The sequence below is a fragment of the Balaenoptera ricei genome, chromosome 13 (genome assembly GCF_028023285.1).
Source record: "Balaenoptera ricei isolate mBalRic1 chromosome 13, mBalRic1.hap2, whole genome shotgun sequence".
NCBI lineage: Eukaryota > Metazoa > Chordata > Mammalia > Artiodactyla > Balaenopteridae > Balaenoptera > Balaenoptera ricei.
The window spans coordinates 83,522,626-83,536,938 of record NC_082651.1 but is presented as its reverse complement, the minus strand read 5'-3'; the positions used below and the strand labels follow the sequence as shown (position 1 = coordinate 83,536,938).

General features: G+C 40.5%; 1 protein-coding gene across 5 annotated transcripts in view; it reads right to left on the bottom strand.

The window, feature by feature from the left end:
- The window catches only part of DNAJC27 (DnaJ heat shock protein family (Hsp40) member C27), a 48,680-nt gene that overhangs the window by 18,416 nt on the left and 15,951 nt on the right, over positions 1-14,313 (bottom strand). For 4 of the 5 annotated variants that reach the window (XR_009497085.1, XR_009497084.1, XM_059893486.1 and 1 more), the window contains exons 4-5: positions 5,153-5,317; positions 4,397-4,519 (exon numbers count right to left, since the gene is read on the bottom strand). Coding sequence is in view for 3 of the 5 variants with exons in the window: in XM_059893486.1 (XP_059749469.1) it covers positions 4,397-4,519; positions 5,153-5,317 (288 nt within the window). In the remaining 2 variants the exon portion in view is untranslated. Of the gene's footprint in view, positions 1-1,182; positions 1,445-4,396; positions 4,520-5,152; positions 5,318-14,313 lie in introns of those variants that run through there. The other variant, XM_059893487.1, reaches the window with a different exon arrangement.

Sequence of the window (14,313 nt, the reverse complement as noted above, 5' to 3'; positions counted from 1 at the left end):
GTTGGTGGTGACCATCAAACATAGTGACTTGTACAGTTAAAAATTTGAGAGCTAGGGCTTCCCTGGTGGCGCAGTGGTTGAGAATCTGCCTGTCAATGCAGTGGTCACGGGTTTGAGCCCTGGTCTGGGAGGATCCCACATGCCACGGAGCAACTAGGCCCGTGAGCCACACCTACTGAGCCTGCGCGTCTGGAGCCTGTGCTCCGCAACAAGAGAGGCCGCGATAATGAGAGGCCCGCGCACCGCAATGAAGAGTGGCCCCCACTTGCCACAACTAGAGAAAGCCCTCGCACAGAAATGAAGAACCAACACAGCCATAAATAAATAAATAAATAAATAAAGGTTAAAAAAAAAAATGCAGACTCTTAGGCCCAGTCCCAAACCAACTGATTCAGATTCTGCTTTAAAAAAAAAAAAAAATTTGAGAGCTAAAAGGGAGAGTATGATATGCAATGGCTGTATGCCCAGATGACACAGGTAGTACAACTACAGAGGAGAGACCATATGCAAAACATTTGGTTTAGCTCATAGCAGTAGTCTGATATTGTTATTTTAGGACCATTGTGTACATAATGTGGGATAGAATAAATGAATATTTATGGGATATTTTAATTCATCCCCAATTTTCTTGAGAACCAGGATTCTCAATGTCTAGAGAAAGGAGATACAGATAAAATACAGAACAGGTTAATTTTTTTAAAATGTAGTTATAAACTTGGGTTGGGAGTACTGATAGAGACTTATGAATGTATATACACACATACTATATATATACATGTATAGAACATGTATATACACACTGAAGAGACCCAGAGAAAAAAATTAACCAATCCAGTACCAATGAGCATCCCTATCACTCAGCTTGTAGTCTTAAAGTACCATTTTTCACCGAAAGAAATGAGAGCTTCTTGGAAAAATAGTCTGGAAATGAAGTGTAAAAGACAAGCCTGGGATATCTTGTTGAAACAGAAGCCTTTACTGACTACTAATGTAATTTCAAAATGATTAAGGAGACACCTGAAGAGGCCCCCCCTGTCCAAACATGGGAGAATTTGATCTTGAAAAGATAATAATTGTTTACTGGAACCCATCATAAACATATTTTTAAAAAATTGGTCACCTTCAGAGGATGATGGAATATCAATTCATTATCTTGAATATGGGAAAATAAAAGGAGAAATATCAGGCATTTTCCCTGTCTGTACTGTACCAATGGGTAATAAAACAAGATAAATCTCTTTTTACTGTTCTAATAATGAAAAAGAGATAATATCACCGTTTTGCAACCCCCAGTGGATTAATGGATTTAGGCTTTGAGCATCAGCTGCTATTAACATCATAACCAGACACTTTGTGTCTCATAACGAAAGAACTCAGCATCCTCTGTAGTCTTGCCAAGGGATTGGAGATGAGTCTGATCATTCCTCTGGATCCAGCTGCCGAACTGCAGGAAATACAGAGGACAGAGGAACATGTGGGACTGCAACATGAGTGTGCAATTAGCAAAATCCAGTCTGCAAGAAACTGCAGGTTAAATGCCCTTGGATTCTCAACAGATAAATTGTAAGGAAGGGGATGGAGAGGAAAATCCCATATTAAAAAAAGGACAGAACTAAACTAGATTATTTAGGGATGCACATTCTGGTGATTAAACAATAGAGAAATATAAAGAAGTGATAACTATAAAATTTAGGGTGGTGGTTACAGGGGGTGGGGTGGTCGGACATTGATATTAAAACGAAGCACATGGAACAGATTCTGGGAATTGCTGGCAAAGTTTTATTTCCTGGGTGGTGTATTTTATGACAGAGTTTGCTTATAATGTAACTTACTAGGCTATCCATATCATAAAGTAAAATGTTGGCCTTATAATTTATTAAGCCATTTAAAAAAAAATTGAAAGAAATAATGGTTTAAAAAAAAAAATTCCCAAATTTGATGAAAAACACCTGCTTACCAATCCAAGAAAATCAACAAACCCCAAGTAAGATAAATATAAAGAGAACCACACTTAGGCACATAGCACAACTGCTGAAAATCAAAGATAAACTCTTGAAAGTAGCTGGAGGAAAAAAAGGACACGTTATATATAAAGGAATAAGAGTAAGAACAGGTGCTAACATCTCATGGGATACAGTAGAGGCCAGAAGAGAATGAACCAGTATCTTCAAAGTGCTGAAAGAAATTTAATCTCTAACAGTTATTTATACCTCTTGGACAAATCACTACTACTCTTAGATGTCCTCATATCTGAAATGAGAACGATACCTGCCACACGTTGTTAAGAGTCTCATATGAGATGTAAACTTCTCCAGAAGTTTAACTGGTTAATTTAATTTAAATGGTTAAGTATCATGATTGCATACATATAGGTACAAACTATGTACCTATATAGTCTATGTATTCAAAAGAATAGAAAAGTGGCAAACCAATATCAACCTTACTTGGTCTTGAAATAGACGTTACTGATGCCCAATTCAGCCTGTCAGCCAAGGATAAAACCTGTCTTCTAGTAGGAGGGGTGACATCTTGTTAGAAGGATATTCAGTACAAAAGATTAAATAAAATCCCACTCGATAATTAAGAACAACTCGTTATAGTATAGCTACATTATCTGAAATGCTAAAAATTCCCAAAATATCAGATATATTCATAAGAAAAAATGCATTATTCATGCCACCACTTACTTTCAAATGTATCTATAATTAAGAGTTGACTGGACTTCCCTGGTGGCGTACTGGTTAAGAATCTGCCGGCCAGCCTTTCTCACCTTCTGAGATGGCCCACACTCTGTCTGTGAAGTGTTTCTCCCAAGGCCGCTCTCACCTTCTGAGATGGCCCACGCTCTGTCTGTGGAGAGTGTTTCTCTCTAAATAAATCTACTTTAGGACTTCCCTGGTGGTGCAGTGGTTAAGAATACGCCTGCCAATGCAGGGGACATGGGTTCGATCCCTGGTCTGGGAATATTCCACATGTTGCGGAGCAACTAAGCCTGTGCGCCACAACTACTGAGCCTGCACTCTAGAGCCTGCGAGCCACAACTACTGAAGCCCACACGCTCTAGAGCCCGCGAGCCGCAACTACTGAGCCCACGTGCAGCAACTACTGAAGCCCATGCGCTCTAGTGCCCGCGTGCCACAACTACTGAACCCGCGTGCTGCAACTACTGAAGCCTGCACACCTAGAGCCCATGCTCTGCAACAAGAGAAGCCACCACAATGAGAAGCCCGCGCACCGCAACGAAGAGTAGCCCCCACTTGCCACAACTAGAGAAAGCCTGCGCACAGCAATGAAGACCCAACGCAGCCCAAAAATAAATAAGTAAATTAATTAATTAATTAATTAAATCCACTTCTTACCTAAAAAAGAAAAGAATCTGCCTGCCAATGTAGGGGACATGGGTTCAAGCCCTGGACCGGGAAGATCCCACATGCTATGGAGCAACTAAGCCCCTGCGCCACTACAGAGCCTGCGCTCTAGAGCCCGTGCGCCACAACTACTGAAGCCCGCATGCCTAGAGCCCGTGCTCCACAACAAGAGAAGCTACCGCAATAAGAAGCACAAGCACCTAAAGGAGTAGTCCCTGCTCACCACAACTAGAGAAAGCCTGCATGTAGCAACAAAGACCCAACGCAGCCAAAAATTAATTAATTAATTTTTTTAAAAAAAGAAAAATTAAAAAAAAAAGAGTTGACTATAATTTGTTGTTTAGGTAGTCTCCCCCCCTTAAAATTATTCTAGATTAGTAAATTCTAAAAAATGACCATCTATTCAGGTTGCCATGTTAGTCCATCCTTCTATTGCCTACGTGATCGGTGAGACTGAACTTTTACGTATGATTGGCTGGATTCTGCAATGATAGTCTCCTGGTCTCTAACTGTACCCCCATGGGCTAAGATATAGGATTATATTAGCTATGGCAAGGCAATTTTGCCAAAGTAATGCCTTCATTTGATTATGCATACAAATGTAACCAAAGGTGGTTTTAAAGAAAAACTTTGTCCCATTTAAGTAAGTATATAATAAGTGTTGTTAAACTTGATGATCATCAGGATCACCTAGAGAGATTTTTCAAAATATAGATTCCTCAGCTCCATCAAAACATTAAGCTTCCGGTAGGTCTGGAGCCCAGCAATTTGTATTTTGAAGAATTTCCTCAGGTAATTCTGATGAGCAGCCAGATCTGGTCTAAAACAGACAGCAGACAAATATCACACATACACACACACTCATTCTCTCCCTCTCTCTCCCATTCTTCCTTTCTTACTAGCTTCTGAAAAGAAAGAGCTTATTCTAATGAGAAATCCCTATTACTCTTTTGCTTCTCATAATTTACACTAAAATTTGGTATGGTCAGCCTTGACACAAACTCTAAAACAATAAAACGCTAGGTTACCTGGAACATCTCACTGATTCCTTCTCCAGTTTGAGCTGAAGTTTCGAAATACAGGAACCCTTTGCTTTCAGCCCAAAGACGTCCTTCACTTTCATCAACACAGCGGTGCTTAGCACAGTCGATCTGAAATTAAAAGTTGGGGGCAGGGGGAGAGAAGATTCCAACCATGTCCCACTAGAATAGGCCCAGTAGGCCTCTGTCAATCCTTTGCTGAGGCAAAAACTCTTAAGTGAACCCCAGCACTAGCATATAAAATTATCAGGAACAAAAAAGATTAAAAAATTACTTACACTGAATGTGGACTGATTTTCTGTGGCAAAACCACAAGTGCCTGATACCAGCATTCTCCCTTGAGAACACTGCTGCTGCTCACCTCTGTGAAAGCTGGCTTCATCACACCTGCCACACCTGAGGGCCATGGTCTGCCCTTCACACCTTTCCACAGTCCACATTTCACCTAGTTGCTTCCCCTCCTCCAATCAGGTCAGAGTGTTATTATTAGGCTCCACCTCTCCTGCTCAGTCACCAATATCCTCCCCAAGTATGGCACCAGTGAAAAAAAATGGATAAAAATCCTGATATGCCAGGTTTTATTTTTTAATTGTTTTTGTTTTAGGGACCTTTGTTTTGAAAAGCTGTTGATTCCCATATTTCAGACTGCAGAATTTTTGTCTTTTTATTTATTCCCCAAAACTCAGCCACACTCTTCCCATAATGAACCTAGAAAGTTGAGCATACCATTTCCAAAGCAGTTACCTTGTTGGCACACACTGCAAATACAATATTTTCCATGTTTCCGTGAGGTCCAAGATCTTGCTTCATTTCTGCCAGCCATGCATCAAGGGCATCAAAGGAATCTTTCTGCCCAACATCATAGACCAGTATCACACCCTGTGTGTCCTTGTAAAACTCATTACGAACCTTTACATAAAAGAACAGGTGCACAAAACGTACGTATTATGATTTTATAAAAGTATATCTCGCGGTCATTGACTTAGCAAAGTGTGTTCTTTTGTGTATTCATAGTGTTTTCTAATTATACTACTGGCCTTTGGAGGGCTTTTTATAAAGTCAAAGTAACATAATAATAATAAAAAAAGTCACTTAGTATAGAAGGACTTGTGATGGAACTAATAGCCTCCTGCCCCACCCCTCCTCACCTCCAGTTCCACTCCCCAGAGGCGATCAATCTTTAATTGTTGTTAGTAAGTCTCTAAAAGAACACAAATTATATAGCATTCTTCTTCGGGAGAACTAGGAAGGTGAGTGAATAATTAAAAAGAACTTAAGGCAAAAAATGACACAAGTATCAGCAGTAGGTACAGCCATTTATATATCACATCCCAAAGCCGGCTTCCCCCAGAATGCTAGGCAGAACCTCCCTATGACTCTTGGGTCTCTATACCAACTCTAGAACTCCAAACTCTGAGTGTCTGTGTGATGCAGTGGAAAAGAGCATGGGCTCTGGAGTCAGATCTGAGTTCACACTTACTTACTAGTTGTGTGATCTTGGGCAAGTCACATAACCTCTCTGCATCTCAGTTTCCTCATCTGTAAAATGGGGATAACACTACTTACTTCACAGGGTTATTATGAGGATTAAATGAGATAATGAAGGCAGAGCACCTAAATAGTGCCTGGAAAACAATGTGTATCAGCACCTTCTCCCTTCATTCTGACTGTCCTCCTTTGATGTTCTTATTAAAAATGGCAACTGAGGACTTCCCTGGTGGTGCAGTGGTTAAGAATCCGCCTGCCAATGCAGGGGACATGGGTTCGAGCCCTGGTCCGGGAAGATCCCACATGCCGCGGAGCAACTAAGCCCGTGTGCCACAACTACTGAGCCTGTGTTTCTAGAGCCCGCATGCCACAACTGAAGTGCGCATGCCTAGAGCCTGTACTCCGCAACAAGAGAAGCCACCGCAATGAGAAGCCCGCGCACAGCAACGAAGAGTAGCCCCCACTCACCGCAACTAGAGAAAGCCAACGTGCAGCAACAAAGACCCAACGCAGCCAAAAATAAATAAATAAATAAACAAACAAACAAATAGATAAATGTTCCTTTAAAAAAAAAAATGGCAACTGACCTCTGGGGCATATTATTTTTTTTTTTAATGACCAAAATCCATAAGAATTTAATAACAATTTTAGATGAATTTGTGATTTATGACTCCTAATAGCTTTAAGACACATTTTAAAAATAGATATACACATATGCATGAAACATTATATACAAAAATCTACAAATAATGAGAGATATACAGAAACCTAGGTATAACTCCTTGCCCAGGTTCCCTTGGGGCATATCTTCAATTCTGGGAAGAGGCAGCATGGAGTACAGGGCGCAATAAAGTGGTAGAGGCGCTAACGTGACAGGTTAGGCGGATAAGGAACAACACTGACAGACTGGGGGTTTCAGGCCAAAATTCCAGTAAGAATCTTGACAGAGGCCATGTATTATACGTTCTTTTCAGAAAATTCCAGTAAGTACTCAGACTCACGCTGGATATGTAGTAAGAATGACGACATCTCTCACACATCTGGCATGAAGTGTCTATAGGTTTCTGAGCATAAAGAGGCACCCGGACCAAGAATGTAAGTGCCTCTTAATTTATATGAACATAGAAAGCTATCCCCTAAAATCAAAACCAACAAAATTGGAACGAATTTAATGTGATGAAGACCAGGAAGGTGTCTTCTACCCTCAGTACTCATGGCCCTTAGCCCTCCTGCAGGAGTTACAATAGAGTTTTCCCTTCTGTCTAGAAACTCCTGCTGCCTGGGCTCCCACACACCACATTCTCCAGGTTCTGAACTGATCTCTCTTCCACTGACTCTCTTCTCTCCATTGCTCCCACTCCAGTCAGCCGCCACAATTCCAAACCCTGTCCTGGGCCCTCGTCCTTTCTTTGTTATCCTTCCTCCCAACTCAGCAAAATCAACCACTTGCGCGGTTTCAACTGTGAGAACCTCCAAGCTGAGTCCTTTCATCGGCGCTTCTAGACCCACATTTCCAATGAGTGCTAGACTTCCAGCTGAATGTCCTGTTGGAAACTCAGATTCAATCTGCACAACAGGAAACCCTCCAATTCATTCCTTCCTAAACTTTTCCTTCTCTTGAACTTCTAGTGATGAAGCAGCACACCACTGAGCCACTCAGGTTGAAAGCCTGGTGTTAGCCTCTGCTGCTCTTCTGTCCCTTTGCCCAGCAGATTCAAACAGTTCTGTAGAAGCCACCTCTGCCATGCTTCTTGCACTGTCACTTCCTTTCCATTTTCATTGCCAACATTATCTCTTGACTGCATGACTGCAAGAGTCTTCTAAGCAATCTCCCTAGCAACGTTATATATTGTGCATATGTATCTTTTTAAAGCCCTGGCTCAAAAATTCTTTAGTGTTTCCCTACTGCCCACCCTCCAAAGTTCAGACTCTTTTAACTGATATTAACAGTGTCTGATCAGTCCTCCACCAACTTCCCAGCTTTATCCCCCTCCTGTTCCCTGTACTTCAAACTGGATAATCTCTCATTCCCCAAACCTGTCCTATGCCTTCTTAACTCCACCTGGAAATGGATACCTCTTCATCTTTCATTTTCTAAGATCTAGCTATAATGCTGTATCTTTCATGTAGCTTCTTCTTCTCCCTTTCTCACCGCCTAATCCCCTCCACCTGCAAAACAGAATGCAATCTCTATGTCCCCTGGAATACCACAGCATTCTGTACTTCTAATAGCACTCATGTCACTTCCTGTCTAGTTTCATAGTTAGTAGCATATCCAGCTGTCTTCCCCACTAGACTGTAAGCGACATGAAGGAACATATCATCTTTGTGTCACCCCCTGGGCCTAGCAGGTATAAGTATTTGTATAATCAAATGGCTGAATGTGCTATAGTAGAGAACAAAAGTAGAGGCCAAAAGGGAAAAGAAAGAATTCCAAAATCAGATCATGCTGTTCAGAGGGAGATTTGTGTGTAAAAAGAGAATTAAATGAGCTCAATGGATTTCTCTTTCAAGGGACTCAAGTTCAAGTCTGGGTTCAGCAACTAGCTGTCATCTTGAGTAAGTGACTTTATTACCTCAAGCCTTAGTTTCTGTAAAATGGAAAGGTCAAAGTTGATGCCTCAGTGGTCCCTAGAGTTCCATTATTCTTACCTCCCCAAACAGCTTTCTACTGTAGTCCTGGCAGACCTGCTGCATCCAAAGTTTAATTAAATAGGATGCTAAGGGAACTGGAATTATTTAATTTTAAAGCAGAGATGGCAAACTTTCTAGCTTGTAGGTTAGAGAAAGCTGTTAGTTTAATATCCCTCAGGCCTCAGAAAGTTTTAATAGACCCACTAACTCATCCCAATAAACCCCAGAATTCAGCTGTGTGCACCAGTGGAAGCAAGACTCGTGGTAAAATACAGGCCACCATTCTCTTGGGAGTCCCCTCTCTGACACTTTCCTCCGAGATTGCTATCTGACACACTAAGCAGACTGTCTTTTCTCAGCAGATCCTTTGGGCAAAACTGTCAAATGGACTGGTGACAATGGAAGCTTCAATGGAGGACAGACACTAAGGATCTGAGGAAGCCAGGGACCTTGAGAATGACTGTGGATGCTTCACTAGGTGTGTGCTGGTCAAAGGTGTACTTTGGTCAGTTTAGGGCTTAGAAAGAAGATGATGGCTTTGGTCTCGTCAAATAGGAGGGTTTGAGCTACAGACAGCAAATACTTGACCAAAAAGGAGAGATCAAGGCTATTCTGGAGAAAAGGTACTTCAGAAGTGGTGATTTCAAGGTGCTTCTATTAATTATACTTCTGTTTTTGTGAGCTGCTAAAAAATAGCTATTGCAATTTTGGGTTGCATTAATAAGAGTCTAGTCTTCTAATGATAGAAGTAACAGAACACTCAGTCTTTTTCACTAGTTAGACAATATCTGGAATGTTGTGTTCAGTTCTCAGCTCCCTATCAGCTACCTAGAGGTTAGCCACAAAGGATGCTGATTGGTCTAGCTGTGGCAGGAATAAAAAATGTTTACTTGGAAAGGTGCAGATTAACAAATATTAGGAAGGTTCTCTTGTAGAAGCACAGACTCAGGCTATGTTGCTTCAAAAACAAGGCCAGAATCAGTAGCAAATTCAAAGGAAGGCAGCCTTCATAACAGAGGAGTTGTTAATGTAGAGTTTTTAACTCTGTAAAGGATTAACTCATGAAGTAGTGAGACCCTATCATTAGAGATACTCATTCCAAACTCTTAACAGTCTGCACCACTCAAAACTGTCCCGTGTATTATATTGTCCCTGGATTCCCACCAACCTACATAACTCTTACTTCTCCATCAAGACTCAGTTTAAATGTTGCTTCCTTCAACAGGATTTCCTGACCTTCCAGATAAGCTAGGTGTGGGTATTAAATGCTCCCAAGCATTCTGTCCTTTGTTTACCATGTGTCTTCTCTGACATAATTATGTGTCATGAAAACTGGGGCTGTTTATTTTCAGTGTGCAGCATAGAAACTGGCATACTGTTATCTGGTGAATGAATGATGGCCATCAATCAGGAATGCTACAGAAAGAAATCCTACAATGACAGAAGTCTGGACCACATAATTCTCAGGCGTCTTCTAACTTTCCACTTACATGACTTTGGTGTAATCTAAGATTTATGTTAGCATTTCTGGTAGTTAGAATCTATGTCAAACTTTGGTCACCTAGAGCCTCCACTCCTTTTTCACTGACAATATTCCATACTTGTAAAATTGATTTAATCCACTGTAAGGCTTCACGTTTGAAAGGAATTCATTTAACCTAAATATTTGGGTATATTCACAAGATGGAAGATTATATAGCCATTAAAAGTTACGTTTCCTGTGGGAAGATGGAGTACATGTGCTTTTCCCTACGCTTTCGGCTGAGTACAAGTAAAAATCCTGGACGCTATATATAAAACATACAGAGACTTCCCTGGCAGTCCAGTGGTTAAGACTCCACGCTTCCACTGAAGGGGGCACGGGTTCAATCCCTGGTCGGGGAACTAAGATCCCACATGCCACATGGCACGGCCAAAAGAAACCAAAGAAAAAAACCAAAAAACAAAACAAACAAACAAAAAGAAGATTCTGGAAGGTGGGAAGAAGAAGGCAGACAAGCTGGGTACCTCGGGACCTGAGGAATGACACAGCAGTGAGTTCCCTGGGTTTTCTTTTGCCTCATGTATCCAAAACTTAGAGCTGCAGAAGTATAACCTGGAAATGCCAATGGGTCCAGACCAATAAAAGCCTAACAAAAGCCTGCTCTCTTTAATGAAGGACCAGGAAAGATGATAGCCACTCTACTTCAGCCTGACACCTCAGAAAAACTCTGTCTCACCACTCCCACCCACTCAAGCAAAGGCTGAGTGGAAATTTTAGAAAAATAAATTACTGAAAAATAGAATGAATGACATGAAAAGCCTAGTATGATAGTTGGGCTCAAGAGCAGAATGGAGGAGACAGTGGAAAGAAACAGTGAAATGGAAGGCAAAACAATAATGACCTAATCTGAACAATAGAGAGAAAATAAACTAAAAAAAGGAAAGAAAAGAAAAGGAAAAAAAAGAAAGAAAGAAAAAGAAAAAAAAGAGAGCCTCAGGGACCTGTGAGACTATAATAAGATCAGAGTCCTGGAAGGAGAGGAGAAACATGGTGGGGCTGAAAAAGTACTTAAAGAAACAATGTAGGAAAACTTCCCAAATTTGGCAGGAGACATAAACCTACAGATTCAAGAAGCTGAGAAAACCCCAAACAGGAAAAACTCAAAGAAATCCATGCCAAAATACATCATAATTAAACCTGTAAAAATTAAAGACAAAGGGAAAATATCATGAAAGCAGTCAGAGAAAAAATGATGCCTCTCTGAACCTAAATAAGTTAACCTTCCCAATAAATATCCCATTCCTCAGAAACCCCACTTCTTCCCTGAGAGCAGTGAAATTATAGGGGATTAAGAGGCTCAGTGAGTACAAGAGCTGGCCTCAAAACCACAAATGATAAGGAAATCTAAGTAGAGAAGAGGAATATTATCATAAGAGGAGAAATGATTCTCATATAACATGAAATAATTTTGCACGGTGCTCAAGAGAAATTAGAGAAAACAGCAAAGTAGGAAGTTTTCTGTGATATGTACTATTTTCCCATGAAATACAATGTTTAAAAAACTGCTCTTTCTTAAATGCAGAGTTGAAACAATTTTACGGCAGAAATTTCTAAGTTTAAGATGAAATGGACCTGATCTCATATAAAAAATTATTGACAATGTTAAAAAAAAAAATGGGGGAAAAAAACATTTCAAATGACAGCAGATTTTTCATCAGAAACCATGAGGCCAGAGGAAAGAAGCACACTATTTTTCAAGTGTTGAAAAAAAAGAAAAATTGTAACCGAGCTGGACCCTATGGGGACTTTTCAGGACAGACCCCTCCCCCATATCCTCTGCTATACCTCCTCTCTGAAGTACCTAGATAATAGTATCTGATGCACACTTCCTGAGTTGTTTTACAGATGCTAAAACCACCAATGGAAGAAATTAATTACTTGGTGATCATGAGCACGAAGCCCCCCAGACCTACTGGCGCCTAAGGATTGATAATGTTAATTCCTATTATTCTGCCCTGTTATCCCACCATCAACCAATCAGAGATTTGTGCACAAGCTGATCACATACCCTGTGGGGGGGTTGGAGGGGGGCGCCCTTGCTTTTAAAAATGCTTTGCTGAAACCCTTCAGGGAGTTCGGGGTTTTTTTTTTCCAGCATTAGCTGTCCGGGACTACTTGCTTGGCGCCCTGCAATAACTGCTGCACTTTCCTTCACCACAACCTATTGTCAGTAGAATTGGATTTACTGCGCACAGGCGAGTGGACCCAAGTTTGGTTTGGTAACAATATCAAACCAGAATCCCATAACCTGCAAAAAAAAAAATTCTCCAGGACCAAAGGAGAAACCAGAACATTCTTAATCAAGGAAAACTAAGAGAACCTGTTGCCAGCAGACCTACACTAAAAGAATGGCTAAAGGAGTCCTCCACACAGAAAGGAAATGATAAAAGAAGGAACCCTGGAATTTAAAAAAGGATGAAAGAACAGAATAAGTAAAAATACAGGTGAATACAATATGCTTTCCTTCTCTCTTAAGTTTTCTAAATTATGTTTGACAGTTAAGCAAAAATTAAACACTGTTGTGCTTCTAATATACTTAGAGAAAATATTAAAGACAATTATATTATAAATGGGAGAGGATAAAGGGGCGTAAAAGAAGGAAAAGTTTCTACACTCCACTCAAATTGTTAAAGTAACAACACCAGTAGCCTGTGATAACTTATATAGTATAACAACTAGAGTATCCACTAATAAAGCTGTGCAGAACGATTTACTCAAAAACACTATAGAGGGGCTTCCCTGGTAGCACAGTGGTTAAGAATCCACCTGCCAATGCAGGGGACACGGGTTCAATCCCTCGTCCAGGAAGGTCCCACATGCCGCGGAGCAACTAAGCCCACGAGCCGCAACTACTGAAGCCCGCGTGCCTAGAGCCCGTGCTCTGCAACAAGAGAAGCCACCGCAATGAGAAGCCCACACACTGCAATGAAGAGTAGCCCCCACTCACCACAACTAGAGAAAGCCCGCGCACAGCAACGAAGACCCAACGCAGCCAAAAATAAAATAAATAAAATAAATAAATTTATTAAAAAAATACTATTGACAAATCAAAATGGAATTCAAAAAGTGTTCAAGTAACCCACAGGAAGGCAGGAAAAAGAAAACAGAAGTGAAAAATGGAAAACAAGGGCTTCCCTGGTGGCACAGTGGTTAAGAATCCACCTGCCAATGCAGGGGACGGGTTTGAGGCCTGGTCCAGGAAGATCCCACATGCCACAGAGCAACTAAGCCCGTGCACCACAACTACTGAGCCTGCGCTCTAGAGCCCACAAGCCACAACTACTGAGCCCACGTGCCACAACAACTGAAGCCCGCGTGTCTAGAGCCCATGCTCCACAACAAGAGAAGCCACCACAATGAGAAGCCCGTGCACCGCAACGAAGAGTAGCCCCCGCTCACCACAACTAGAGAAAGCCCACGGGCAGCAACGAAAACCCAAAGCAGCCAAAAATAAATTAATTAATTAATTTTTTTAAAAAAAGGAAAACAAACAAACAAAAATAATAAACTTAAACGCTAATATATCAATAACTACGTAAGAATAGGTGGTCTAAGGACAGAAATTGGCATAATACATTAAAAAACATGACTGAACTATGTATTGTCTTATCACTTCAAATATAATGATATAAGCAGGCTGAAAGTGCAAGGATAGAAAAAGATGTATCATGCAAATATTAATCAAAGGAAAGCAGAAATGTCTATATTAATATCAGATAAAATAGACATTAGAAAGAAAATTACCAGAGACACAGGGGGGACAGGATATAATAATAAAATTATATAATGAAGGCATAGCAATCCTAAATGTATATGCACCAAACAAGAGAGCTGCAAAATATGTGAAGCAAAAATCAGTAGAACTGAAAGGAGAAACAGTCAAATCCACAATTAATGTTGGAAACTTCAAAACCCCTCTTTTAGCAACTGACAGAACTAAACAGAAAATCAGCAAGGATATAAAAGAACTCAACAACACCACTGACCAACAGGCTCTAATAAATATTTATAGAACACTTTATCCAAGAGTAGCAGAATATACATTCTTTTCAAGCACCCATGTAACATATACCAAGATAGACCACGTTCTGGGCCATGAAAAAGAAACCTCAACAAATTTTTAAAAATTGAAATCATATAGTGTGTTCTCTGATCACAATGAAATCAAACTAGAAATCAATAACAGAAAGATAACAGGAAAATTTCTAACACTTGGAAACTAAACAACACACTTCTAAAT